This window comes from Mus caroli, unplaced genomic scaffold (assembly GCF_978045245.1).
Source record: "Mus caroli unplaced genomic scaffold, Mus_caroli_1 scaffold_1, whole genome shotgun sequence".
In the NCBI taxonomy this organism is placed as follows: domain Eukaryota; kingdom Metazoa; phylum Chordata; class Mammalia; order Rodentia; family Muridae; genus Mus; species Mus caroli.
This window is the reverse complement of record NW_028227256.1, coordinates 49,034,828-49,062,336: the sequence shown is the minus strand read 5'-3', so window position 1 is coordinate 49,062,336 and position 27,509 is coordinate 49,034,828. Positions and strand designations below refer to the sequence as shown.

General features: G+C 42.2%; 1 protein-coding gene across 3 annotated transcripts in view; it reads left to right on the top strand.

The window, feature by feature from the left end:
• The first annotated feature begins 23,376 nt into the window (after positions 1-23,376).
• Gls (glutaminase) overlaps positions 23,377-27,509 on the top strand; it is a 69,655-nt gene continuing 65,522 nt past the window's right edge. For 2 of the 3 annotated variants that reach the window (XM_021159995.2, XM_029475950.2), the window contains exon 1: positions 23,378-23,961. In XM_021159995.2, the coding sequence (XP_021015654.1) occupies positions 23,564-23,961 (398 nt within the window). In that variant the 5' untranslated portion in view covers positions 23,378-23,563. Of the gene's footprint in view, positions 23,962-27,509 lie in introns of all 3 variants that reach the window. The other variant, XM_021160005.3, reaches the window with a different exon arrangement.

Below are 27,509 nucleotides of genomic sequence, written 5' to 3'. Positions count from 1 at the left end.
GCTATTAGCTGATTTTTTTTCCCTAGAGGTTGGACCCAGGACCTTGCCCATGTTAGACAGGTGTAATACCATTGAGCCACGCCCTCATTGGCTACTAAATGGGATTTTTAAGTCTTTTTAAAGATTATTTTATATATACAAATGTTTTGCTTGCTATAGATCCCCTAAGCCTGAAATTATGGATGAGTGTGAGCTACCATGTGGGTAGGTGGGAGCAAACCCCTGTCTTCTGCAAGAGCAGCAAGTTCTCTGAACTATGAACTCATCTCTGTAGCTCCTAGATGATTTAGGGCATTTGGAGCTTCTCTACAGAAAACACAATAAAGTCCTGTTTCAAAGAGGCTACATGACTATGGACCTCATATCTTGGCTCTGCGATCTATTACCTGTGTGGGAAAAGGCAGAGAGGAACTTTCCCCCTCAACACTCTCAACTTACTCCCAGTGCACGAGTTCCCCATGAGACAGGAATCCAGACTACAGCAAAGGTAAGTTTTATGGAGTGGAGCCTGTGTTGGTGTGGCAGCTTAGTGAGGAGTGCGTTGGCAATTTGACATCGATCGTTCTAATATTGTGACAGCAGCCTTTGGAGATACTGTTCCATTTGAGAGTAGCACAACGTCTTCAAATTCAAGTTGGAGATGCAGTCTGTCTCGTGATCAAACATCATTTTCTAAGAATCACACGTAAGGAAGAATTGGGATGGAAGCACTCTGCTACTTCATACGGCATAATAAACATTAAAATAGTGGGTGGGGACATAGCTCAGTTGGTAGCATGCCAACACTTGCATAGCATGCCAAAGCACAGGTTAAATCACCAGCATTGAATAAACCAAGCATGGTGGTGCATGTCTGTGCAAGCAATGAGAGGCAGAGAAAAGAGGATGGCAAGTTCAATGTCATCACCAGTTTGAGGCCAACACAGCATGTGTGAGACCCTGTCTCAAAATTAAAGCAATTAGATTATTTTCAGATCAGACCCTGTCTCCTTAGCAACAACAAGAGCAACAACAAATTCTCTTTAAGAACCCACTAAAAGATTTGAAATACGTGCAGTAAGAGAGCAGAATGGGAGGAGCAACTGGAGGGAGAAAGAAGGCCAGCTAGGTAAGCTGATTTGATTATGGAGGGGAGTGGATGAGAGCAATAACAACATGTGAGTGCCCATTACTTTGTGTGTTAACCTAAAATAATTAATAATAAAAAAACAGAAAATTCAAAAAAATCATTTTAACCTAGACATTTTACACACAAGAAATTATTATTTGACACGATTTTTGGTGAGTCATTTCTATTAATTTTTCACCATCTCGGGATTAAATATTTTTAAGACATCGATCGATCTTTCTAATATTGTGACAGCAGCCTTTGGAGATATAATAAGAATAAGAACGACTACATACTGTCATTAGCAAAATACAGGGTGTGCTCATGGTGACTAAATCAAAGTTTCAGCGGCCATAAAGAGATTTACAGGGGGGAGTAAAGTCCTTTTGTTTGCTTTAGATAAGATACATGCACAGGAGGCTCGGGAGCACTCAAGGTGCTGTTTTATTAAGTAGTGTTCAAAGAGCGTGATTTACAAGAAATTTGCACAGAAAAGCATTTCTAAAACAATTAAGAAGTATAACCCAGGAGTGGGGTGGGTAGCAGCTAATTGTAAAGTACTTGCCTAGCATGCAAGCGACCCTATGCCCAACCACATAACCAGATGTGGTGGTATATGTTAGTAATCTTCTCTGGGGAGGCACAGGTGGGGCATCAGAAATTCAATGTTATACTAACCTGTAAGGACAGCCTGCAAGGCAAGAGACCCTGGGGAGAGAGGCGGTGGGCAGCAAGGAGAGGGAGAGAGAATATCTGTGCAAAATATGAGGGAATGGACCGCAGAAGGGTGTGGATTTTGAGAGTACATATTTTAATAATATTAGCTATGTATTCCCAAAGTAAGGATTAAGACACACACATTAAATACTGATTGTTGGGTATATAATGTTGCAGATCACTGCACCAGAGGTGGCTAAATTGCTAGTTATATAAAAATGCAAGTCAATTCTATTTCTTCCCTAGTGACCCATGGGTTAACCAGCAGCCAGTGTGGGAAATGAAACCCAGCACACAGGAGTTCCTGGGTGCACAGGCTGTCTCTGTACCGTGTTTCTGAGGTTGTTAAAAGAAATCCAGATAAAGGAAAAGGAATCCACTCCTTTTTAGTGGAGCAGCTATAAGCATTAGTCACTGTCCCTCTGAACCATGCTCATTCTGATAAGCTCTGAGTGCTAGCAATAAAAGCCATCAACATTCGTTTACACATGCACCATTCACATGTGAAGGCTATTGTGTCGTGTAATTATTAAAATCAACCTTATGGCTTAAGCATTATTATCAACATTTTAAGTAAAGGGACTGAGTCTTAAGGAGTTGAAGTTTGTTCAAGACAATGTAGAACCAAAGTGAAAATCCAGACTCCTGAGACCTGAACCTGTGCACTGAGAGCCTATTTGAGTGAACCATAGTTCTAGGAGGTAGGGTAAGACCCTCCAGAAGATAAGACTTTGGTCTCCACAGAAAGAGAAGAGGTCTCAAATAGCCAAGATTGACTTTGAACTCTTGATCCTCATGTCCCCACTTCCCAAGAGCTGGTAAAATAGGTGTGGGCTCCACAGCTGGATTCATTCATGTTTAAGTGGACCACAACAGAAGCAATAACAAGGCAATGCATAAAAAGGTCAAAAAGAGGCAAGAACACTGACCGAAATTTAGAGGATGCTACGCTAGGATCTAGTAAGACAAAGACAGGGTTTATGTACTGACTGCTTGGATTCCCAAGGCAGGAGAATCACACAAGACCAATAGAACCACCCAACTGGGTGTCAAACAATTGTGTCCCCAGGTCAACATGTCATCAGGCTACTCTGCACTGCTCAGGAGTACTCAGCTGTGGTGATGGGGGCAGCAAGAGTGCTTTCCTTGAATGTCCCAGTGTGAGTCTTGTGGAATGTATGTGCTTCCACATACAACCAGCCATAACTCAGAAAATGGCTTCCTCTTACTCCTGAGAGCCACAGAGGAGCGCTCCACAGGGAGTTTGTTAGAGTCCCTCTTGCCAAAGACACACTTGGCTAGCTAGCTACAGCTTCTCCGAAGATCGCACTGCCACCACTATAAAGGGAAGCCTGTTAACAGTCCAGTGCCCAAGTCAAGAGGCCCACTCCATCTCACAGGCTTCTAGGTGGGGACAGCCTTCCTCTGCCGGCAGCTTGACTGAGACCTCACTGCCACCACCCAGTCTTACTAGAGTTTTCTCTCCTTTCTGTCATCTTGGCTCAGGAAACTTCTCCAAGCCATAAGACACATCAGTTCTCTGTGTACTGTCCCCAATTAAACACCTCCAAGGAGAAAAACCACCTTTCTCTACCATTGGAATGTAAGAAAACACAATTATTCTTCTTGACAGAAGTCTGGCCCCAAATTACACAATCAATAGCGTCTATCGTCTAACCAGAATAATGACTTCTTTAGGTTAATGGTACAGTCTCACGATTGTTCCTAATTAAAATGAATCATTTTGATGGATCCAACTCTCCACCTCCCCCCCCCCAAAAAAAAAACCATAAAGCAGTAACATTCAAAATAAATAACTCCTTTTTTGTACTGACCCAAAATAGAGAAAACAATTTACAGGCTTGAAATTCAAACTTGACTGAGACACCCTCTTTCATTGAGTTAAATCCAGGATTGCCGTTTTAAGTTTGGTGGCTGAGATAAGCTGGGGCAGAAACAGAGTTAGAATCTAGGTTTCTTTTGAGCGCCAGTCTGAAGTCTTTTCTCTGGGAAACCAGGGAAGAGGAGCCTGAGATAGGTGTAGTCTAATCTCTTCCCTGCAGGAGAATGAAGAATGGATGTCTCTGTGCTGCCTTGGTTAGCTTTCGGTCATTTTCTAGGTATGTGTCATTTCTGACTCTTGCACTTTCAACACAGCCTACTCTTATGCACTGAGCCCAGTGGCTCTGTGGTTTTCTGGAATGCTCACCAAAGAGCCTCTTTCAAAGGGAGAGTTTCACAGGCGACATAAAACTCATACAGCCTCTTTTTAAAAGCTGCCTGTCTGTTTTGCTCAAAATGTTTAAATCACTACCAAGACTTGTTTTATTGTAGCTTAGATTATACCTGAATTCCCTTCATTTTTTTCCTTGCTAAATTCCTATGCTCTGAGTAATTTTTCCACCCCCATGTTTGTATCATTGAATGAGTTATCATATGCTCCTTATAACCTAGAGTTATTTACACATGCTTCCTAATAAATCAGTTTCTGCATGTTTTTACCAAATGATCAAGCCTTTTCCCTTGATGTAGCTGCCTAGATATAGTGCCAAAGGCCTGGGTTAGCATCTCTCCAATATCAAATGCACTGTGAACATTCTGCTCATTTCCCTTTCCCTATCTCAAGGAGGGGCTCCTCTCCTCATTCTCACCAGGAAACAGAACCCTACCTATACCTTTGTCAGCTCCAGTAATGCTCTTGGCTGCTGTGAACATACTGTGGGAAAAAGAATAGCAGTGTATGGTAGCATTTTACCACACTCCTCTTAAATGCCTGAAAGCACACCCTGCCACTCCCGAGGCACAGAAAAACTCTCCCCCTTCCCTGGTAAAGACAGAGGAAGACCATCTACCTACCTTCACTGCCTGATGACTGTTAGGATGCAGGACCTCCTAAGTGTAAATTAGGACCTGAACATGGCCGGCCCTCCATGATCACTGAACTCCACATCTGTAGATGCAAGTAACTGGGAAGCAAAACTATGCAAAACAGAAAATTTGCATTAGTATTCATCCTCTTTATATGTACTCCCTGAATATTAGCTCCTAAACAAGAGAGTAACTATATAGCACTTATATTTTATTGGATCTAAGTTAAAAAGCAAAGAGGACACATGTACAATCACAGACTTGAATGTGTAAGAGGGGCTAGGGATGCAGCTCCTTTGGTAGCATGCTTACCTAGCCTGGATGGAGCTCTGAGTTTCATCCCTAGCACTGTGTAAATTGAGCCTGGTAATGTGTCCTGTAATCCTAGCACAGAGGTGGGGGAGGCAGGAGGATCAGAACAAGAGCATCCTCTGCTCTATATCAAGTTGAAGTTAAGTCTAGACTATATGAGACTGTCTGAAGAAAGACCCCTGAGAGCCTGAGAACGAGAGTCCCCTCTCACCTCATTTCCAGGAGCTTGGGAATCTACAAGCCTGGGGTAAAGCCAAAGCATTGGTCAGAGCTTCATAGGTGGATCTGAGGCAGATTGACTGCAGAACGTGTGTTTGAGAAGTATGGGTCAGGATGTTACATTATGGATTGCCCTTTTAAACAAGGCCGGGGGATGAGGGCCTGGGTTCACACCGTCCACCATGCATGTAAACAGGCAGGAGGGGATGCACAGTAGCATGTGCTTATAACCACAGCAGAAGGAGGAGGAGAAAGAAGAATCCCTGGGGTTTATTGGCAGTCCAGTTTAGCCAATCAGTGAGCTCCAAGTTCAATGAGCAAGTGTCTCAGATTTAAAGGCAGAAAGAGAGAGAGAGTGATAGAGGAAGACAACTGATACTAACAACCTCCCCACACACCCATACAACCTACACATACACACCCATATACATGCACACTCTAAAGACAAAAGCAGAGGACTATATGTCATGTCTTTTCCTTCCCACGTTAGTATTTATGATTCTACACTTGTTCAGCTTCTATGTAGAAAATATTGGTCCATGGGATTCAGGAGAGTCCCTCTCTATAGAAGCTGTGGGTCCTGAACCTTCAATGTCTTTCGGGAGTTACTTGTTCCTAACAATGGAAAACTCGAGTGCCCCTCCCTTCTCAGTTCAGTTTGTTTGGTTTCAGAAGATTAGGATTAAAATGAGCACTTTCTATAAATAGGACACAGGAGGAATGTGCCCAGAGAAGCAAGGTGAGCCTCAGCAACTGAGGCGGGATTTGGAATCTCAGAGCAGGGCAGGGCTTGTTTACCTGTGTAGCTGGCAGGGTCTTGTGTGCTGCAATTGCGCAGGAGACAAGGCCACCTCTATGTAAAGTCCCACTGCTCAGGTAAAGGTTCTAAAGAGAAGTGATCAAGCCCAAGCTCTTTAATGATAGAACTGGAGATAGTCAGAGATGGCGTCTTAAATCCACGGGATTATATCAAAGATTCCTGTAAAACTTTCCAGAAAGCAGTTATTGTTTGTTTGAGACAGTGTCTTTCTATGTAGTCCAGGCTAGTCTCATAGTCTCCCTGCCTCAGCCCTGGAATCCTGGGCTGGGATTATACATGCATACAAATACATCCCACAGAAACAGAGAAAGCGAAATGTTGCTGTTGAAGGTTGGGGTCAGGAGGAGCAGGGGAAAGAGTACAGATGAGCCATGGAGTATAAATACAGTAGGTCCCTGGGGAGTGTGCGCTGGTCTTCTGTCCCTCTTCCCCTCCTCTCCACCTTTGCTTTCTGGTCCTCATGAGTTATAAGTTTCCTCAGTCCCAAGGTACTGTCATATCATAGTCCTAAAAGCAACCCTGTCAGTACAGATTGGAGCTTCTGAATCCAGGAGCCAACAGAAATGCAGCCTCTTTTAATTTTTTTTTATCTCAAGTATTATGTTACCATAACAGAAAATGAATGCAATATATTTCCCCCCTCATTCTGCGGGTAAAACATGGGACTTTGCACATGTTAGGCAAGTAAGTTACACTGCTAGGCAACTGTCATCTTGCTGCTCAGCTGTTCAAACATATATGACACTCTCTCCTCACTCTAGGGACTCCCAGGGTAACCTTTTACCTGCGAATAGAAGTTATGGACTGCTAACCAGAGCCTACTACAAAGGAGAATGCGATACTGTCCAAGGGGAGGAAACTTTAAGAAAAAGAAAGAAAGAAAAAACCATACAGCAAGGAAGACTCAAGGCGACAAAGAAGATTCAAGAGAAACCCTCCATTTAGACAAAGGCAGAGAACCCAGAGACCTCCTAATGCAGTAAGGACAGGGGTTCCTAGCCAAAACAAACAAACAAACCAACAAACAAACAAACAGCTCCCACACTGTTAGGAGAGGTTCTGCAGTGTGAGCAGAGTAATGAGTAATACGAATAAGACCGAACCTGACCTCCAAACAGAAAAGGATGCTATGTTCCTTTCTGAGACCAATGCAGGGGACAGCGAAGGACAGACAGCTAGCCCTCTGGAAGTGACAAAGCCTGCCTGCAACAGACAAGAAGGGTGGTGGAAGGAAATGCCTTGAAAAGCATTTTTCTGGTTTTGCTCATGCGTTTGTATGTTCTCTCTTCTGTTCATAGTAAATCGCCTCAGCCCCCCACCCCTACCCCTCCCTCTAGCCCTTACTCCCTCCCAATCTCCTTCTGCCACCTTCTCAAATCTCAACCCCACCTCCACCCTGTGTATCTAGGGTGGTCTCAACCTCATGTAATTGAAGATGACCTTGAACTTCTGATCCTCTTGCTTCTTTCCAGTGCTGAAGTTAGAGGTGGAGGCTACCACACTGGGTTTATGTGGTGCTTGACTCTATCAACCCAGCTACTATATCTCTGGCTTCAAATTTCTTCGGAGTGAGGTATCATATGCTCCAAAATCACTGTGAATACTTAAGTGAAATAGACTGGATAGAAGAGGAAGTGAGTCACATGGAACATAGGAAAGGCTCAGGATACCAGCACGTGATCTTTGATGGAAGCCGTTTCCTTCTCTTTTGCTTCTGGAAACTGGCTTAAGAAAGACACTCAAGCCGGGCGTGGTGGCGCACGTCTTTAATCCCAGCACTTGGGAAGCAGAGGCAGGCGGATTTCTGAGTTTGAGGCCAGCCTGGTCTACAAAGTGAGTACCAGGACAGCCAGAGCTACACAGAGAAACCCTGTCTCGGAAAAAAAAAAAAAAGAAAGGAAGAAAGAAAGAAAGAAAGAAAGAAAGAAAGAAAGAAAGAAAGAAAGAAAGAAAGAAAGAAAGAAAGACACTCAAGCTTTGCCATCAGATTGGCTGGGGCAATGTTCCCCAATGGCCTCCTGTAGGGTAGAATTTGATTGGTCAGTGCATTTTATTTTGTTTTGTGTTTTGCTTTTTGAGACAGAATTTCACGCTGTAGCCTAGACTGGCTACATACTCATAGCCTGGAACTCCTGTTCCAGCCTCTGGGATTGCAGGCATGAGCAACCATGCCGAGCATGGTCATTAACTTAGGAGTTTCAGCAACAAACCAATCCTGATGCCTTCTGTAACCCAGACTGAAGCATCAACCACTTAAAAACCTTACAGCTCAGCAGGGAGGAACAACCACTCAAGATTATTCATCCACTTGAGAGGAATGAGCAGGGTGCGACAAGAGGAGTTGACATTTAAGCTGAAGAGTGATTAAGGTTTGACCACAAGCAAAAAAGGAAAGATGAGTTTCAAGCAGAAAAAAAAAAAAAGTGTGTGTACACACACTGACAGCTCCACAAATGAGTGCTCAGAAGGGCCTGCCGGGTGGCAAGTGCACTAAACGGTAGGTTAGGAGCTGTTTGTATACAGCATTTTACATACGTTTAATAAGTATTAAATTGTTCATATCAAAGATAGGACAGGCTTTATGTTTGTGACAGAAGACAATCCCTAGATATCTCTCCTTGGGACTCAGGGAGACATGAGCTGGATCTGCCATAGTTTGAAGATCTGAAAGAAGGCAGACCTATCTGAAGCACAGAATTTGAGTGGGAGGTCAGCTGAAGCTGTGGCCAGAATTCAGAACTAGAAAGACCTTGAAGTAAACATTATGGACTTTTAATTTCACCCTAAGTGCCATGGCAAGCTGCTGAGAGGTGTTAGTTGGAGGGTAACAGGAACCTGGCTATGTTTGAGAAGGATCATTTTGGCTCGTGTTCGGAAGGACATGGAATGCAATGGACCAGAAGTTAACATCTGTTGAGTTTCTGTGTGTACCTGTCTCAAAACAATATGCTGTATGTGCACTATTTATTTCTCAGAACAGCTTAGTGATGTGTCTACTCTGCTCTTCACTTACAAACAAGAAAAATAAGGTCCTTTGAGATGATATAAGTTTTCCTTGAGTTCAAAAACATGTAAGGCAGCATGTGCCCTTCCTTCTGTTGCTGTGCACGGAGTGCACGGGGTGCTGAATACACTTAGTAAGAGCTTCCCGGTTGGTTTTGCATTTCTGCAGGTAAGGCATGGCATATCAGGTTGCAATGAGCCAGGCAGAGTTAACGTGTGTTTCTACAGCAAGAGTGGTCATGAGCCTGTTTCTTATCCGAGAGGTACCAGATATAGCCTCTTGTATGATTAAAACTATTCTGGGGTTCCATTCCTAAGACCTTTAAAATATTTTGAAAATCGATGTCAAATGTGCAAAAGACCTATTTTCATCATTCTGGCAGATTGTTTTCCAGGAAGTGGTTGCTAGGAGTGAAATAATTGTATTATTTAGAGAGAATGGGAGCTCAGATAACCTTAAAAAGGCACAGAGAGAGAGAGAGATTGAGAGAGAGAGAGAGAGAGAGAGAGAGAGAGAGAGAGAGAGAGAGAGAGAGCCATATAGCAATAGGCTTAAAACCCAGTGTCAAAAATATTTGACACTATTGCTGCCAATGTGCCTGCTTTCTTTTTGCCTGACGTTGTCTCTTTTCTCTAGTGACTTTTTGGAACCACATGTCAAGGAAATCACCACACACCTGTACTGGAGACTGCTGGAGGAGTCTGACCACAAGGGCTCTTCAGAGACAACAGCTATTGCTACCAATAGTGGGCATTCGCACCTTCCATGGCCTCAGTCCCTTGCCACAAGTGTGAGTGCCAGCACATGAATATAGTCAGAAACACTTGCCTTTATATTCTAGAAACATTCGTCACTGGAAGAAAACCACTGAGACTGACATTTTACCAGCCACAGAGTTACTGTCCCTGACAAGTGACAACCCCTAACCCTGAGGTTCTTGATAGCCCTGGGTCCTTTAGCTATGTATATCATTGCCCTTTCTCATACTATGCCCTAACATTTCTTTGATTATTAACCTAACCCTATAAAGCCTTTATTGCTCTTGCAAAACTGCCTTATGCTATGCTGTTTATAGCTCCTGTCTAGTCAACTACATTTAAACATTTTTTTTTACCATATTTGGTATTCCGAGTGTGTCACCTGCAATTTCCATGATATCTGCGGAGGGAATACAGATATGAGAATTTATTAGTATTTGTTTAACACTCTCCAGATGAAACCCACAACTCTATGCAACCAGTGTTCAGAGTCAAGCATTGGGATCTAGGACGCACCTTGGAGGTCACATTGGCAAGTTAATATTTTATAGATTGGGAACAGAGGCACTGACAGGTCAGGACATAGGCTCAGGTCAGCCAGATGGGTGGTCAATATTCTCTTAAGTTCCAGTTCAAGAAGACATTGGAAAAAAGACATATTATTAAACTTTTAAATTAAAAAGTCTATTCTTTCATTTGTTTGTTTGGTTGGTTGGTTTTATCTTTGAGACAGGGTTTAACTGTGTAGTCCTGGCTGTCCTAAAACTCACTCTGGTGAGATGTCTCAGTGGGTAAGAGCACCCGACTGCTCTTCCAAAGGTCTGGAGTTCAAATCCCAGCAACCACATGGTGGCTCACAACCATCCATAACGAGATCTGACTCCCTCTTCTGGAGTGTCTGAAGACAGCGACAGTGTACTTACATATAATAAAATAAATAAATAAATAAATCTTTAAAAAAAAAAACTCACTCTGTAGAACAGGCTGGCCTTGAACTCAGAGATTTGCTTTGTTCTGCCTCCCAAGTGCTGGTATGAAAGGCATGCACAGTCACTGCCCATCTAATAAAAGTTTATTCTTTTTTTTTTTTTTTTTTTTGGTTTTTCGAGACAGGGTTTCTCTGTAGCCCTGGCTGTCCTGGAACTCACTTTGTAGACCAGCCTGGCCTCAAACTCAGAAATCTGCCTGCCTGCCTCTGCCTCCCAAGTGCTGGGATTAAAGGCATGCACCACCACGCCCAGCAAAAGTTTATTCTTTAGATTTCAAATTAACATTATTCACTGAGTTTCTCACTGTAATATGGACTTAATTTCCTTCTTGACATTTGGGCAATTGTACCAAATACATTCAATGAAGGCGCATCCATAGCCCACTTTACACATTGAGGAAAATCTACAGTTACCAGGAGACAGGGCATATTTCTAGGGTCTTTATTCTTCTACCCATCTTTTCTTCATTCTTGCCCGTGGTATCTTAGGTTAAGTGACCCATTCATGAACCCATGACCTCCTGCCCTTCATGTCTAGACCTTTCCATTTCCTCCTCTGCCTATATACTAGCTCCTCTTAGTAGGATACTAGCAAAGCTTGTGTACACCTCATAGGATATGAAGGTCTTCATATTTCAGTCATTCTCTTGGATTTGAAAGACAGGGCATCAAGTGGAGGGATGGGATTGCCATTCCACTGTCAAAAACTCTGACCCAGAATTGTTCTTGTTTGAAAGAACAGGAGGAACAAAAATGGAGAAAAGCCTGAAGAAAAGAAGATCCAGTGACAGGCCCAAATTGGGATCCAGCTCAAGGAGGACCCCAAGGCTTGACACTAATACTGATGCTATGGTGTACTTACAAACAGGGGCCTAGCATGATTGCCCTCCAAACAGCCCAACAAGCAGCTGAAAGAGTCAGATGCAGATATTTACACCCAACCAATGGACAGAAGCTGGTGACCCCTGTGGGGTTGAATTAGGGAAAAGCTGGAAGAAGCTGAGGAGGAAGGCAGACCTATAGGAAGACCAGTAGTCTCAACTAACCTTGATGGGATCTCTTAGACACTGAGCCAACAACCAGGCAGCATACACCAGCTGATACGAGGCCCCCAACACATTTACAGCAGAGTCTGGACTCAGTCAGAGAAGATGCACCTAATGCTCAAGAGACTTGGGGCCCCAGGGAGTGATGAAGTCTGGTGGAATAAAGGATGGGAACATCCTCTTGGAGACCAGGCAGGCGGGGGTGGTAGTGGGGGCTGTAGAACAGTCAGAGGGTAGACCAGGAGGGGGATAAAAATCTAGACTGAGAAAAAAAGATTAAAGAATACATTTTAAAAATAGATGTTATACCTAGAATCCCGTGTTAGAAAGAAATTGATGTTAGCTGGAAGGTGTAACCCATGGCAGCAGTCCTTGTGGGAAACTGAACTGAATGCTGGGATTCAAGTTGAATCCTGTGTAACTCCAAAGTGTAAGCATTCTCCTTAGCATCATGCATCTTGCCGTGGAATGTGTCATCCAGTCTCAGCGAGAAGCTTGACTAATACCTACTGATTATACAGATGCCCTTTCTCTCTGTCCAGAACACATTGCACGGTGAGGTGGCCTCTGTCAGAATACACAAAAGCGTCGATTGTGAGAGTATCTTTTTATTGACTCATTACACTTGCCAATCTTGGAATCAGTTGTGGAAATAACAGCTAACCAAAACAGAAATTCAGTATTAAACGCATAAAATGTGGTTACTTGAGTTCATGGATTCAAATATTTGGGGCATATGCTTTTTAAATGGCTATTTATGGGTTGACCTTTTAACATGCTGCCAGGAGACTGGCTTCTCCGATCTGAGATCTGAGGAGCTTTCTCCAGCCTTTCTCTTACAGTGGATGATGGGTCAGTTAGAGTACAGTAAATTTTGCTAGGGTAACAAACTCAAGATTACAGATGCTTAAAACGACAAACCTACTTTCCGAAGGTTCCAAGACAGAGAAAGCAGTCACTAGGTTCAGACATTAGCAGTAACTGTGACACAGGGAGGGAGAGGGCAGAAAATTGCATGATGGAGTCTTTGTTTGTTTATTGTTGTTTTATTTTCTTGGAATTATGTAAGGCCATTTTTTTACAAGTATATAATAAGCTTTGGGTATAGTCCCCTTTACCATCTTCTTCTCCCCCCCGCCCCCCACCGCTTCCTCCATCTTCTTTCCATAGGCTCTTTGTTTCCCCGGAGTCTGCTTCCAATCTCATGTCATCTCTGCATATATACTTGTTTGTATCTGTATAAAATTTAGAGCTCACAAATGAGAGAAACCATGCAATGTTTGCTTTTCAGAGATGGGAAGGGCATTCAAAATGAACGCCAATTATATTGCTTTATATTTTTTATTGTTGAAAAGTTTTGATGTATGACATGTTTTCAGTTACAGAGCTTAGACTAGCCTGATCCTCCTGCCTCAGCTTACTATGTGCTGGGATTTTAGAATTGTGCTGCCATGCCCAGCCTGTGTATTTGCTTTAAATGTTTATAATGACACTTCCCTGACCAGTTTAAGTTGCATGAGTGCATCCAACTTCAATAAAGAAACTTTGCAGTTCTACCAAGGGGACAGGAAATGTTTCAGGAATAATGTGACAGGCTATGCATTATTCCGTGAATCTGTTAAACTCTGTTCTTTTTGTTCTTAAATGGCGCCTTTGTCACCCCTGTAAACATAGACTTTTAACTTCAAATATACTTACCCCTTTCTATAATAGGCCCTAGCCTAGGGTATACCTATATCATTTTATTTATTGAATATGTAAAATATACCATGTTTATATCCTCTCTAAGATGATTTTAATTCTGTTTATATATCTGTATCTTACCTATCTTACCTACCTCCTTGATTCTAAACACTGTCGTTTTCTGTGTAACTGTAGACCCAGACATGGTGGTTGATATGAGTATGTAGACAAACTGCACCTAAGGTCTTTCATAGTGTAGAATTTTAATAGGTATGAAAGCTCATTCATTCTAACAATTTCTAATTTCTAGTTAATAAAAGTAAGGTTACAATTCATGGCTTTGGTATGTTATTTTACATGTTTCAAGGGATCTTAGATATTCTGAAAGCTAATGTAACTTAGAATTTAAAAATTTAACATTTCGAACATTTTAAATGTTTACATTTTACAAATATCCTGTGTTTGCATTACTTAATATATCACATGGTTGAAATATAGATCAAATCATCAATGGCTTCTCCTAGTGCCTAAACTACCGTTCAAACTCCTCTCTGTGGTCTACAAGGCCTGATGTAAGGCATACTTTGCCCACTCCAACTTTATTCCCTCCACACAATCTCCCTTGTTTACACTGAGAAAACAATCTTGTCTTTTTCACTTCAAGCCATACTTAGGGTCTCTGTAAATTTGGAAATGAGTATTTTAGCTACAAATTATAATACTTGATCTCTGTTCTCAAAAACTTCTAGTAATAGTTAAGATTTCTATACATTTATTTACCAACTTAATACATTTTCCCCCCCAAGACAGGGTTTCTCTGTATAGCCCTGGCTGTCCTGGAACTCACTCTGTAGCCCAGGCTGATCTCAAACTCAGAAATCCATCTACCTCTGCCTTCCAAGTGCTGGAATTAAGGGCATGTGCCACCACTGCCCAGCTAACTTAATACATTTTAGGTATCTGCTGTCTCCTGACTACAAGTCAATGTTTAAAAAAAGAGATGAGTTTAAAAAGTATAAATTGTATCTAACTAGAAGATAGACACACATTAACTGTTAGTGTAATGAAATAGAAGAGTGTATTTCCTAGTAAATATTTCCTAGAAAGGTCAGGAACGTCTCCTTTCAGGAGACAGCAACTGAGCTGAATTTTAGGGCAAAGAAAGGTGTATTGAAGTGGCAACGGTAAATGGGGAAGACCCTTTAAGCCAAATCACTGAAATGTTGAATGGGTTTAACATTTCTCACCTACAAACTGAGGTCATATTTTAACGGACGGTTTTGAGACTGACTTGCAATTGTTGAATATCATGCAGAGGCAACATTGAAACCATAAAGTTATCATGGATACACAGGGCTTAGGACTTGCAGGTGAAAGAAGGGAAAAAAAAAAGGTAGAGGAAAACTTATTATTCTTATAAGAGTGAAGGACAAGAATTGAATAATTAAACATTAACAATTCTGGCACACGAGGGAAAACTCAGTGTCCTGGTTAGTTGTCTGCCCAACCCCCAACTCCTTGACAAAAGCTAGTTATCTGGGAAAGGAACCTCAGTTGAGAAAATGTCCTCATCGGGTTATCTGCAGGCAGGTCTTCAAGGCAGAAGGGGAATTGTCTTATTAATGTGGGAGGGCCCAACTTACTATGGGCAGTGCTACTCCTGACAAGGCGGTTCTGGGTCATATTTGAAAACAGGATGAGTAAGCCCCGAGAGGCAAGGCAGAATTAGTCTACAGCTGCTACACCAGTTACTGTCTCCAATTCCTTTGAGGTCCTGCACTGACTTTCTTCAGTGATAGATTGTGATATGGAAGTGTAAGCTGAATAAGCGTTCTTCCCGGAAGTTGCTTTTTTGTCACACCGTTTTATCACAGCAAACGAAAGCAAACGAAGACTCTTAGATAGCAGGGATAATAAATAGTAAGGCTATTGTCTCAGGGTAGCTCACTGTTTGGGTGGGGTGCAGGGAGAGAAAAGAAGCTTATATGAAGTTAGAGGAGTCATCCAGGGTTCAAACCTAAGCTTAATTAGGTTTTATAATGTTTGCCATATCTTCAATTATATCTCTGTTTTTAGATGATATATAAGGTATCATGTGTGGCCCCTAAACCACTGAAGCTTCATCAAGTTTAAAGTTGTTGAAATATAGACACATAATTTATTGTAGTTTTTCTTAAGTATGAAGCGCTGGAGCAATAGCTTAGCAGTTAAGAACATTTACTGCTTTTACAGAGAACCAGGGTTCAGTTCTCAGCACCCTCGTGGGGCTCAAACCTGTCTATAATAACTCCAGTTCCATGAGGATTCAACACCCTCCTCTGATCTCTGTCGGCACCAGGAACACACACGGTGCACGTACACATATGCAGGGAAAGCACATACACATAAAATTAAAATAAGTGTTTCTTAAAAATGTGAGCAAGTAAGGGACTATAGTAAATTCTACTTAAGTCAGAGAGAGAAAGGAACAGTGATGGCCAATCTTCTCTGTCAACTTGACATACCTGGGCAGAGGGAACATCGATAAAAGAATAGCATGTATGAGATTGGCCTGAGGGCATGACTGTGAGACATTATTATGGCTAATTGATGGAGGAGGGCCCAAAGCAAACCAGGATTGAAATACATGTAGAACCTTCTATGATGTGGGTTTGAATCCGGATATGTTAATAGGACCCAATACTTAATCAAATTCAAGGAATGGGTGGAGCTTCGTGTGTAACAGGAAGTTCCAGGACTGACTCAGTAGCCCCAGAAATACCAGAGGAGATCAGGTTGGAGAACTCGCTGGGTCAGTAGCCTCTGAAGGCCACGGAGCTTCCAGGTTCTTTTGCTAGCTCTCCCTTTAATTGGCTTTGGAGATTTGTGTTTGCTAATGAGGCTGGCTCCCTTCCGGATAGCAGGATGGTAGCAGCAGATTCAAGGGAATTCAGTGTTCATGTCCGGTCAGGAACAATGCTGAGAAGTAGAATCAGCATCGGGAACAGACATCCAAAGAAATGTTACACTGCTTTTACTATGTGGGATGCTCATGGGAGAGCTGAGTATGTTCCCTGTGAGACAAATAATTGTTACAGATGTTTTGACTGCAGTCTCACCCTGCCCCCAAATGAGAGAAGTCTTACATTTAAAAACCATAGAATGGAGACTGAAGAAATGGCTCAGTGGTTAAGAGTCCTGGCTACTCTTCCAGGAGTCCTGAGTTCAGTTCCTAGCAACCACATGATAGCTCACAACCATCTATAATGGGATCTGATGCCCTCTTCTGTAATGCAAGTATACATGCCAATAGAACATTCCTATAAACAAGCAAACAAACATACAAATACTTTAAAAGCCATAGAATATCGTTTAGTTTTAAAATTGATGTATCTGGACTATCTAGAAAACTCAAAGCTAACTGTGTCCATGCTAGCTAAAAGCTGCTGGATAGATCTGCTGTCGCCCTGTTGATGGAGAATCCCAACTCCTTGGCGCAGTGTCCTCTCTCCCTAATGTTCAACTCTAATGTTCCCGAATGCCTTGCTTTGCTGCTCAGCTTTACCTACTAATCCCACACTTGAGGAAATTCCTACCAAAGAAGACACTTTGAGCCCTAGGGTGCTTTTTCTATAAACATAACCCACGCAGGCAGTTTTTTTTGACGGTTCAAATGAAATGAGGTCAAAGGTCAGCTCTAGCTGGAGGGTATGTTTCCATCAGCCCTATTAATTAGTCACGTGTCCTAATTACCTTATAATTTTTCTAGTCATAAAATCAAGCAATTGGCATGTGCTACAGGACTACTACAAAGATCGATTATATCTTTAACCTTTAAAGAAAGGACTTTAAATTTGTGTTGATGAAAGAATTGTTTTGATGCTTGAGCTAGTCATTAATAGTTTTCTCTGGAAGGTTTTCAGTTAAATATACTACCTTGTATGTTGTGTACAATGTGCCAATTGAAACAATTTCTTGTGGATTGTCCTCTTAAAAGCTATTTACATTGTAGCGCCCTTGCTTACAGATTATCCAGTGTTGACAGCAAAATTAAAGAGTTGCCATTAATTAGCTTAACATTTATAATAATTGTCAGAGAGCTGTGATGGCTTTCAACACTGAAACAAAAATCCTTTTATTGCACTATTGCAAATAGAGCAAAGGTGAGTATAACACTCCACATTTGCCTCAGATATTTCAAATTCAGATTTTTTAAATTGTTATTTTAAGAGCTCAGTGATTACAGATACAGTTGAAACTTTGTGTGTACACCTCTGCCGTCAGACTCCCCTTTATATATCTCCAGGGATAAGAGCCTCTATACTGGCTTTGTTACTCTTTGTTTCTGCGCATATCTCAAGTTTGTAAACTAGATATGTATACTTTCTGCTCTCTTTTGGCTAAATGTAAGTTACATATGTATAAGCCCACAAACAAAAGTTTGTTTCCTGTGTTTTAAATTTTTATATTCATGGCATTATATATCATATATACATCTCTAACTTATTTGATCTCTCCTTAACTTTTGTGTCTTATCCACTTTAATAAATGAAACTAAGAGTTCATTTTAAAATAGTGCACACTACTCTAAGTAGAATTGCATTTTCATTCGTCTCCTACTAATAAACATTTGGCTATTTTCTAGGGATTTAAAAAAAATATGGAGCAGTGTTGTAGTATTTGGGTACATGTGAATAAAGCCCTACGCAGAACTCACCATGCTGCTGGTCATGTGAGAATCAGCTAATAACCAACCAAGTCTTATCCTCTGTAGGATTCTGGTGCCTTTTTTTGTTTTGTTTTGTTTTGGACAGAGGGAACCATGCACTTACTTTCGAGCTAGGTGCTGGAAGAGTGGACCTATAGTTGGAGTACATTCATGGTTTTTGGAGGAGCAGTACTAATTTCTCTTTACCTATTATATCCAAAGTCATTCTGTACCTCGGGAGATGGCTCAGTACATAAAGGCTCTTGTCACCAAGCCTGACAACTTGGATCTGTACAGTGGAACGAGAGAACTGAGTTCTCCAAGTTGTCCTCTGACCTTCATACATGCACACACACACACACACAGAGGCGGGAGGGAGAGAGGGACAGAAGGAAAGAGGGACAGAGGGAGAGAGGGGCGGAAGAGGGGGAGAGAAGAGGAAGAGGGGGGAGAGAAGGGGAAGAGGGGGAAGAGAGTTTTTAAGTGTATTAAGGACTTTAACTTTTGGAATTAGCTTCATAAAACAATTCTTATGGAGTTGAGCCATTAGTTTCTCGGTTGGCAATACCATCTCACTACTGGATGAACACAGTTAAAAGGTTTTTTTCTGTATCTGAGAAAATGTGACAAATTGCAGATGAGACAATATTAGACATCACACATCAAACCAAACATTACATAATTGATATGTGACTTTCTTTCAAATAGTCACCATTTTTCTCCACTTACAATGTTCAAATAGGTATGATGTATTGAATTGTCAATCAGATGTTCCCTACTTGAACTTTTAACTGTCCCTGAAAAACGATGCTGTCCTGATGGACGTTGTCATCAACTGCCCAGGGACTCACTTTCAACTGGTCTACAGCTTTTACTGAGTTTATAGTTCTCCAATGTTCTTTACAATCGGTATGGTTGGACACTTTACTAGTTAGCTTAAGCTAAATTATTCAATGGCAATAACCTGTCACGCTAAGTGAATTACAGTAAGGTTCATTTCTCTTTGTAGTATTTATCAGCCATAAGTGACAGCTTTGTTTGGAATGGCCAGGTAAAAAAAAAAATGAAACCCTTTCCCTAAGCATGCCTATCAGTCTTGAGAGGGAAAGAGAGAAAGAGAGATGGCAGAACCAAATGCTAACACAGTATGGCGCGGCATGGCACGGCACGGCAAGGCATGGCATGGCATGGTATGTCTTTGCATGTTTCATCAAGGGCAAGTTTGATTCCAAAAAGTGAAGTGATAAAGCCTTCTCTTTGGGGAGAGAAAAAAATATTTGGGGACACTACAGTCTCTCATGGAGGACACTTTCTTCTTGAGCAAGTATTACTTGGCTAGCTTTTGGATTATTTACAAAAGCCATGGAGGAGTGCTAATGTACCAAGTGAAAGGACTCTTTTATCTCTGGAATAGGTTTAGCTGATTTAAATTTAAATATGAATCCAAAGAAAAATAAGAAAACCATTTTGAAACTTGAGGAGTAATTAACAGTCCATGGCTTTTAGTCTGGTCTAAGTACAAACAATATCAACTTACTAACTTAACTGAAATATTTACCGTAGCTCTCTGAATGAAATTATATGTCATCCCTCCCCGTTCAACTCCCATTCTAGCCACCAGGGGATCCTCAAAAAAAAAAAAAAAAAAAAGTATTTTCAACCAGACCATTCAAGTATGTAACACATAGTTAATGAAAGGTCATCATTTTTGTGCTTTTACAATTAAGAAAGGTATAATTTCATTTATATGGATGACATGTTTGAGAAAGCTAAAGAAGGAAGATTTTAACATGTAATTGCTAGATGCTAGGATATTGATATATAACAGGTAGAATCTCCCACCACCCCCCAGCGAATCTTTCCTAATTTTTAGGTTATTTGTTAGTGGCTGGTACCTTGGGAACCGAGTCCAGCTTTTAAAGGAATCAATCTTTTCCATGCTCCTTTTCTATTTTAAGATATTTTCAAATTTGTTTTCTAAAAGGAAGGAAGAGAGCTCATTCTGGGTGACAGCTCTAATTCTTTAAATGGTTTTTTTCAACATAGCTTTTAAATACTGGACATAATCATCACTTCACCTAACAATTTACCCATCAGAGGAGAATCAGAGCTAACAGAATTTTATTGGTATTGTTCTAAGTGCTTGCATTTGCTGTTCATTTAATCCCTATAAGGGCTAGTGTTACTTACATTTTAGAAATGAGAGGTTTACAATCCTTAATGTAGACGGAAGTTCAGCACTGGGAAAAGCAGTCATGTTCAGCAGGGTTTTTCAACAAGGCTTATATAGGCGTGTAAAAGCAGGAAGTAGCAGTGGAAGGCTGTTTAAAGATTTCCTGAGCCTTCTACACTTAAACTAGAATTTTAAACAAACCAAGAGAGAGAGTGTCAGGAAGGTCTTTTCAACTGTAGTCTGAGGCAATGGTTCTCACCCTCCTTAATGCTGTGACCCTTTAATACAGTTCCTCACATTGTGGTGACCCTCCCCCCACACACCATAAAGTTATTTTAATGGCAACTTCTTAACTATAATTTTGCGACTGTTATAAATCATAATGTAAGTATCTGTTTTCTGAAGGTCCTAGGTGACCCTGTGAAAGGGTCACCCAAACCCCCAAAGGGGACATGACCCATAGTTTGTGAGTCACTGTTCTAAGAAGAGTGACTTTCTACTTTCCTCTTGGAGAACTATCACTAAGCTCAATGTTTGTGAAAAGGAGGATGGGTAATGTATAGAGAGAGGCTATGTTACAATCTTGAGGCATTAACTAGCGTTTCCTGGCCACGAAGAACACAGATGCTCAGGGGCAAGCTCAGTAACATTCTTCAGCATAGAGCAGAAGCAAAGTACACACATTCCAGTTTCTCCCTTGGATGGTTACGTCAACAGGCCTGTGGAACTGCATCCTACTTAGCGAAGTAGAAGTTCAAGAGAGTCTCTGACGGCCTAACACGCAGAACATTTCTTCTTGCAGGTATTTCCTTAGATTATTATATGTGTATAAAGTATTTTGATACTGATAGTTTGGATAACAGGTGATATGGTTAATTTTAATATAATGCAAACACAGTTTCCAAAGTTGTATGAATAAATATTGTTGAAGATAAAAATATCTAAGATTAGAAGAATCAAAGTTTCCCGCCATATTTCTATTCTGTTTGTAATAGTTTTGATTTGTTGTAGCTTTCTTGTTAGTTGTTTTATTATTACCTCAGATGTTCAACCTTGGTAAACTCAGGTCTTCCAAATGTTACAAGTAACATTTGCCCTTTCTTATCAGTTCATTCTGAAAAGTAGAAACTCTAAAAATAGTCTACCAATACATGTCTTTTCTTTACTTTTATCTTTTTCTATTCCTGTCTGTATGCATGCATGCACATATGTGCAGCTCACTTTCCTCTGTGTGGAGGTCAGAGGTTCTAAAATTCACCAATTCAGCTAGTGTGACTAGCTCTGAGTCCTTGGAGCTTGTCTCCACTCCAGGCATGGTTGTAGGTAAGTGCCTGAGGCGGACCTGCAGATCCTCATGCTTGAGCAGGGAGGCCTTCTACCCACTGAGTCATATCCTAAGTTCCTAATTGTTAAATATACTAGAAAGCGTTTAAACCTTTAATCATCAGAAGTCATTTCATTGAGCAATGGAAGAAACTAGGAAAAACTGGCATGAAAACGTTGACTGGATTGGTGAGTAGTCTGGATGCGGTTGAGAAAAAAGAGAAAAGAGGCAGTAAAAACTGATAACTAGTTTGTAAGAAACTGAACACTAAGGTTTGAAAGCAACCCATAAGTCAGAAAGACAAAGTTAGATATTATTAAGGGTAACATTTGCTATCTCTCCCTCAGAATGTATTGTTTTTCCTAAATACATAACTTTGATTCACTAATATTAATATTTTTGACAAATTAACCTTAAGCAATAATAAAAGCCACCCAAGTAATTTAAAATTCTGGCTTTTTTTTTCCCTCCACAGGCTCATTTCCTTCACACTTTTTATTTTTATCTAAAGAGCAGGTTGAAAAGAAAAAAACTTGAACATGACAAACCTGTAGGCACAGTCAGATTCTTTGGTTACTAATCTAGTTCAACATGTACAGATTGATTGGATTACTAAATCTGGTGAATTACATATCCTGCTAACTTTGGTGAATCTATGCATTTAAGCCTATTTGTTTCAGGAAATGGTTTAAAAAACAGTTTTATTCCTGAGTGGAATATGTGTGCAGACTCAGGAAACATATGATGCACACACATCTAAAAGGATAAATGGATGAGGTGATGCTGTGCTGAAACAGTTTTGAGACATGGTATTCAGATGCTTCTATTTTAAAACGGCTTTTAAAATAGAAAAAGGATTTGCAGTATTTTGCTTTCAAGTCAACTGGTACTAATAAAATAATCGCTGTTCAAAAGATTTGGAGAAATCTTGTAGATGATAGAAGAGATCCACCCTTATTCTGGCTTTTTCTCTATTCTTCGTTGTTCCTACGCTCAAACGTTCTAAATGTCTTAAGTTGCATAGCTGAAAGGATTTTGCTCATTTTTTCCAAAACATTTCGCTTCTGGGCAGTAGCCAACCATGGAAAGTTTTAAGCACATTTGGGAGAGGGATGAAGCTAGTCAGGGCGGCCTTGGCAGAACAGATGCCTTCAGAGGGGCGGACACATTCCCCTAGCTGAGGGGGGCGAGCAGTAGGTTTGGACCAGACGATCTGCCACTGCCAGCCTCCCTCCAGCCTTGGGCGGCCTGAACAGGCGCGCTCCAGCTTCCTCAATAGCTCGAGGACGTGCTACCCAGGAGCGCACCTGCCTGGTGAATGGCCAGACTCCGGAGCTACGGGTCCTCGCCCAGCTTGGCCTCAGGTGGCCCGAGGCAAGAGAGGAGAGCGGTCGGCGGGGCTGACACACGTCAGTCGTCCTTCTCCCCGCCCTCCAGGACCCCGCGGGACTGCGCACGGGCGCGGAGACGAATTTGACTGATTCGCTAGCCAATCAGAAGAGAGGTCGGCAGACTGAGCCAATGGAAGAGCTTGCAGGGGGCAGGCCGTCAACGTCCTCCCGCCCCCGGTTGGTGAGCCTGGTATGTCTCCAGCCCTCCCCTGAGCGTCAGTCTCAGTGCGGAGCTCGCGGCGGCCAGAGCAACTTCGGCTGGCCGCAGGCTGGGCGGCGGCGGCGGCGGCGGCGAGGGCGGCGAGGGCGGCGGCGTTGGCGGCGGGAGCGGCGGAGCTGGGGCCACACCCCGTCGCGGACTTTTTCTCTTTCCAGTCCTCTCCTCGCCGTGCGGGACACGGTTCCGGGAGTAGAGCGGCCGCCCACGCCCCAAGCATCCTCATCTGACGAGCGGGCGCCGGCGGCATGATGCGGCTGCGAGGCTCGGCGATGCTACGGGAGCTGCTCCTGAGGCCGCCCGCCGCCGTCGGAGCCGTCCTGCGGCGCGCGCAGCCCCTCGGCACGCTGTGCCGGCGCCCCCGGGGCGGGAGCCGGCCGACCGCTGGCCTGGTGGCCGCTGCGCGACTCCACCCGTGGTGGGGCGGGGGCGGCCGCGCGAAGGGCCCCGGCGCGGGCGGCCTGTCCAGTTCGCCCTCGGAGATCCTACAGGAGCTGGGGAAGGGGGGTACGCCGCCACAGCAGCAGCAGCAGCAGCAGCAGCCAGGGGCGTCGCCACCCGCAGCCCCGGGCCCCAAGGACAGCCCGGGGGAGACCGACGCGTTCGGCAACAGCGAGGGCAAGGAGATGGTGGCCGCGGGCGACAAGTGAGTTGCGTGGGTGAGGCTGAGGGGAGGGGTCGGGCCCTGGGCGGTGGGCGGTGGCGGTGCGGCATAGCAACGGAGGTCCGCGGAAGAGAAAGAAAGCGATGCCAGGCGGCCTGCGACGGCTGTGCCATGTGATTAGGCCCGGCCCCGCCCGCACCCCTCGCCTGCTCCCACTTCCCCTCCGTGGCCGGCGCGAGTCGCCCCGGGATGACGGGTGAGCGCCGGGAGGGTCTTGCCTGCTGAAGCCCCTGCCCGGCAGAGGCTGCTGTCCGGCCGCGCCGCGTGCTCAGCGCCCCGGCTCTGCGAGGGTGATGCCACGCAAACCTCCATCTCTCCCGAGTGACATTGAGGAGTCGGGCGTAGAGCGGAGCTTCTACCTTCCCGATTCACCTTTTTGCCAGGCCGCAGTTCCCCCATTCTGTAAGCCTCCGCCACCATCCCACTGGATGCCAGATGTGGCCTTGGATTCTTAATCCTCCTGAGGTGGATCGTTTTGGCGTGCGTAGAGCCATCTGGGCCACCGGAAATAATGCTTCAGAAATGAGATTAGGCGGAATAGGGACATGTGGCCTAGAGGACGAGGCACGCAGCATGGACCACCTGTTCCTATCGGGACCAGTGATGGCTTGTCTGATGTCTTCTGTGCGGTGGACAGATTTTTAAAGAATAAAATTGTTTTAAAAACACATAAATAAAGTGACATAAAATACACAAAATCTAAGTAGTTTTAGGGACTTGATTGTGATAGGATGTTGACTCATTGTGTATATAGCGTGGGAATTTAGCCTAAGAGCAAAATTGAGTTTTCTTTGCTGAATGCTTTTGTGTATATAGTTTCCCCAACTAGGTAAACACTGACTTTTAGGCTTTTTCTGTATCCTATTTTTCTGACTTTATACTGACATGGTGTATCCTGTTTTGCATTTTACTTCTCTTCCAGTTCTGCACAGTAGCTTAAGTCAAACTGAAAGTGTGAATTTTATGACTTCAATCTCAGGCCTGCTTAATGTTTCCTGTAATTGATGTGGGTACCTTCCTAAAACATTCCTGGTTATTTTCCCAGAGTGAAAATGCTATTTAAAACAAAACGAAACAACAACAGAAACCCTTAATAAGAAAAAAGGCACTTAATGATGGTATTCTGTGATAGTAGCTTTGTACCACAAACTAGCTTGATGATCATGGGCACATTATTACATGTGTTGGATTAGATGACTCAAATCCCTTTTAGTGTTTTTGTTTTGTTTTGCTTTTCAAGACACGGATTTCTCTGTGAAGCCCTGGCTGCCCTGAAACTCACTCTGTAGACTAGGCTGGCCTCGAACTCAGGGATATGCCTGCCTCTGCCTCCCTAGTGCTGGGATTAATAAAGGCATGTGCGACGTCCTCCAGGCTTTGTTTTGTTTTCAAAACCTACACTTGGTTACATTTGCACCTCTAATGTTTTAGAACGTAGAAGATGTATTATGTTTGTTTAGTCAAATACCTTACCTTCACCTTACCATCATTTGGTGTACACACACGCACAAACACATGTTTACTCTTAATAGTTAATATCCAGGTTGCAGGATGGGAGTGTACTTTCTATTAAAGTACCCTGGTTCTGTGGGGGGTTTTTGTTTTTGTTTTCCCAATTACTCTAATGTCCTTTTTAAAAAGAAAAAGATCAGATAGGAAAATGAAGTTTTGTTTACCCAGAAGTTTCTGGTTTCATCGCCCTATTGGTATTAATAAATCATCTCAAAGCAATAATTTAGGAGCGCTATCTTGGCTAATGCTCCATCCTGTTCCCTCTCATTTTGCCGTGCTGAAGAACCCAGTTTAGGGAGGGAATTCCCCCAAGATTTGCTCAGATTCCTGGAGAGTGTTAGGTGCCAATAAGATAAGTTTATTTTCCTTAGTTAAGGGACTAGACGTGTGTGTGTGTGTGTGTGTGTGTGTGTGTGTGTGTGTACCAAAATTTAGATAACAGCTAAACAGGTTCAGAAACAATTCACAAAGGATGCTAGTCCTGAGAGCTTTCAATCAGGGATTTGGTTCAAGCCACAACTGCCATGAATGTATGTAAAATGAAGAGAGGAAGAAAGTTTCTGTTTGTGCTTTCCAGAAGTAAAGTCTCCCTCTTTTGAACGCTTTCATTTTCTGTGCATTTCTCTCACTAAGGCAAGGAGGTCAGCTCCTCTTTGATCCAGTTATCCCTTTCTAAATGGTCAGCCTCTAGAGCATGGACCTTCCTTAGTCAGCAGCACATAGGGCTGCCAGACTTCATAGTGTTACTAAGAAATGGCCATGTGAAAATCAAGAGTTGCTGTTTTATACAGTGGGCATGTGTTGAAAACTATATAGCTTTATTCACTAAATAACAACTTGTTCTTTTACCCTAAAAATCTGTTGTGGGTGTTGATCTTTGAATTTCAGACTGTGTCAATCTTTATTTTTAGTTCCCAAAGAAAGTTTATCTTGAAATAAACATGTCTTACGTGACACTATGTGATTTGAGCAGTTTACATTTTTAATTTTTAAACTTTGCTAGGAAGTAAGGTCAGAGCAAACTTAAGCTTAACCACAGCACTCTTATTAGTTCATTTTGTTTCTCTTTTCTTAGTTTTGACCTTATATTTTTATTAACCTTATTTTAAATTATAGATGCTGAAATACAATCAAGTTGTCTACTTATCTTTTTTCCAAAAACCTGTAAAAGTCGGAGGCAGTATCACCTTACATTATATTGTGCACAGATCTTCAGTCTGATAAGGCTGTTATATGAGTAACATTTTAATATCTAAAGATAAGCATAGTGACCTTTGCTCAGGCTTTCTCTGTAGTACTTGTACTTCATTTTGTAATCATTCATTCCATCATTAAAAACCAAACAGTTTGACTTGTTTTTTATTTTTTGTTTTCATTTTAAATCCATTCTGTCTGCTTTCCTGAGCATTTTGGGGTTTCCTTCCTCACTGAGATTCTTATTGCTTTTCCCACTTTACCTTCTTAACAGGACTTCCTTTCCTTTAGCTTTGGTTCTTCTATCTTTGTATAGACAGTACCTTAGTTTCTTAAGACAAGCTCTGTCCTTAGATTCATAACATGACTTCAATGTTTAAATTTACATTGCCAGAGTCTTCATTTTTTCCTAATGGTGAAATTGAATTTAGAATTTTAATGTTAGGGTACCCACTTTAGAAAATTAACATAGACTAGATTGTACATTATCAGTTACAAATATATTGTGGCATTAGGAGCTTTGATTAACTTGCATGTTTGCTTAATAGACATTTTAAAAGAAAGTAGATTTATATCCTCTTGTTAAGTGTGACATTCTTAATTTTAGCAAAGCCCAGAAATCTCTTTTAGTAAATGATGCTTAGGAAAGACTGGTGTGTGTATATTTGTGTACATTAAATTACCTTTGACTTTTGACATTTTATTTATTAGGGAAAAAAATTAAGTTGAAATACTATTTTGTATGTACTTTTTACAAAACATATCTTCTGTAGGGTGCAATAATGAAAATATTTCATTAAAATAGCCATGAGACCATTTTCCTC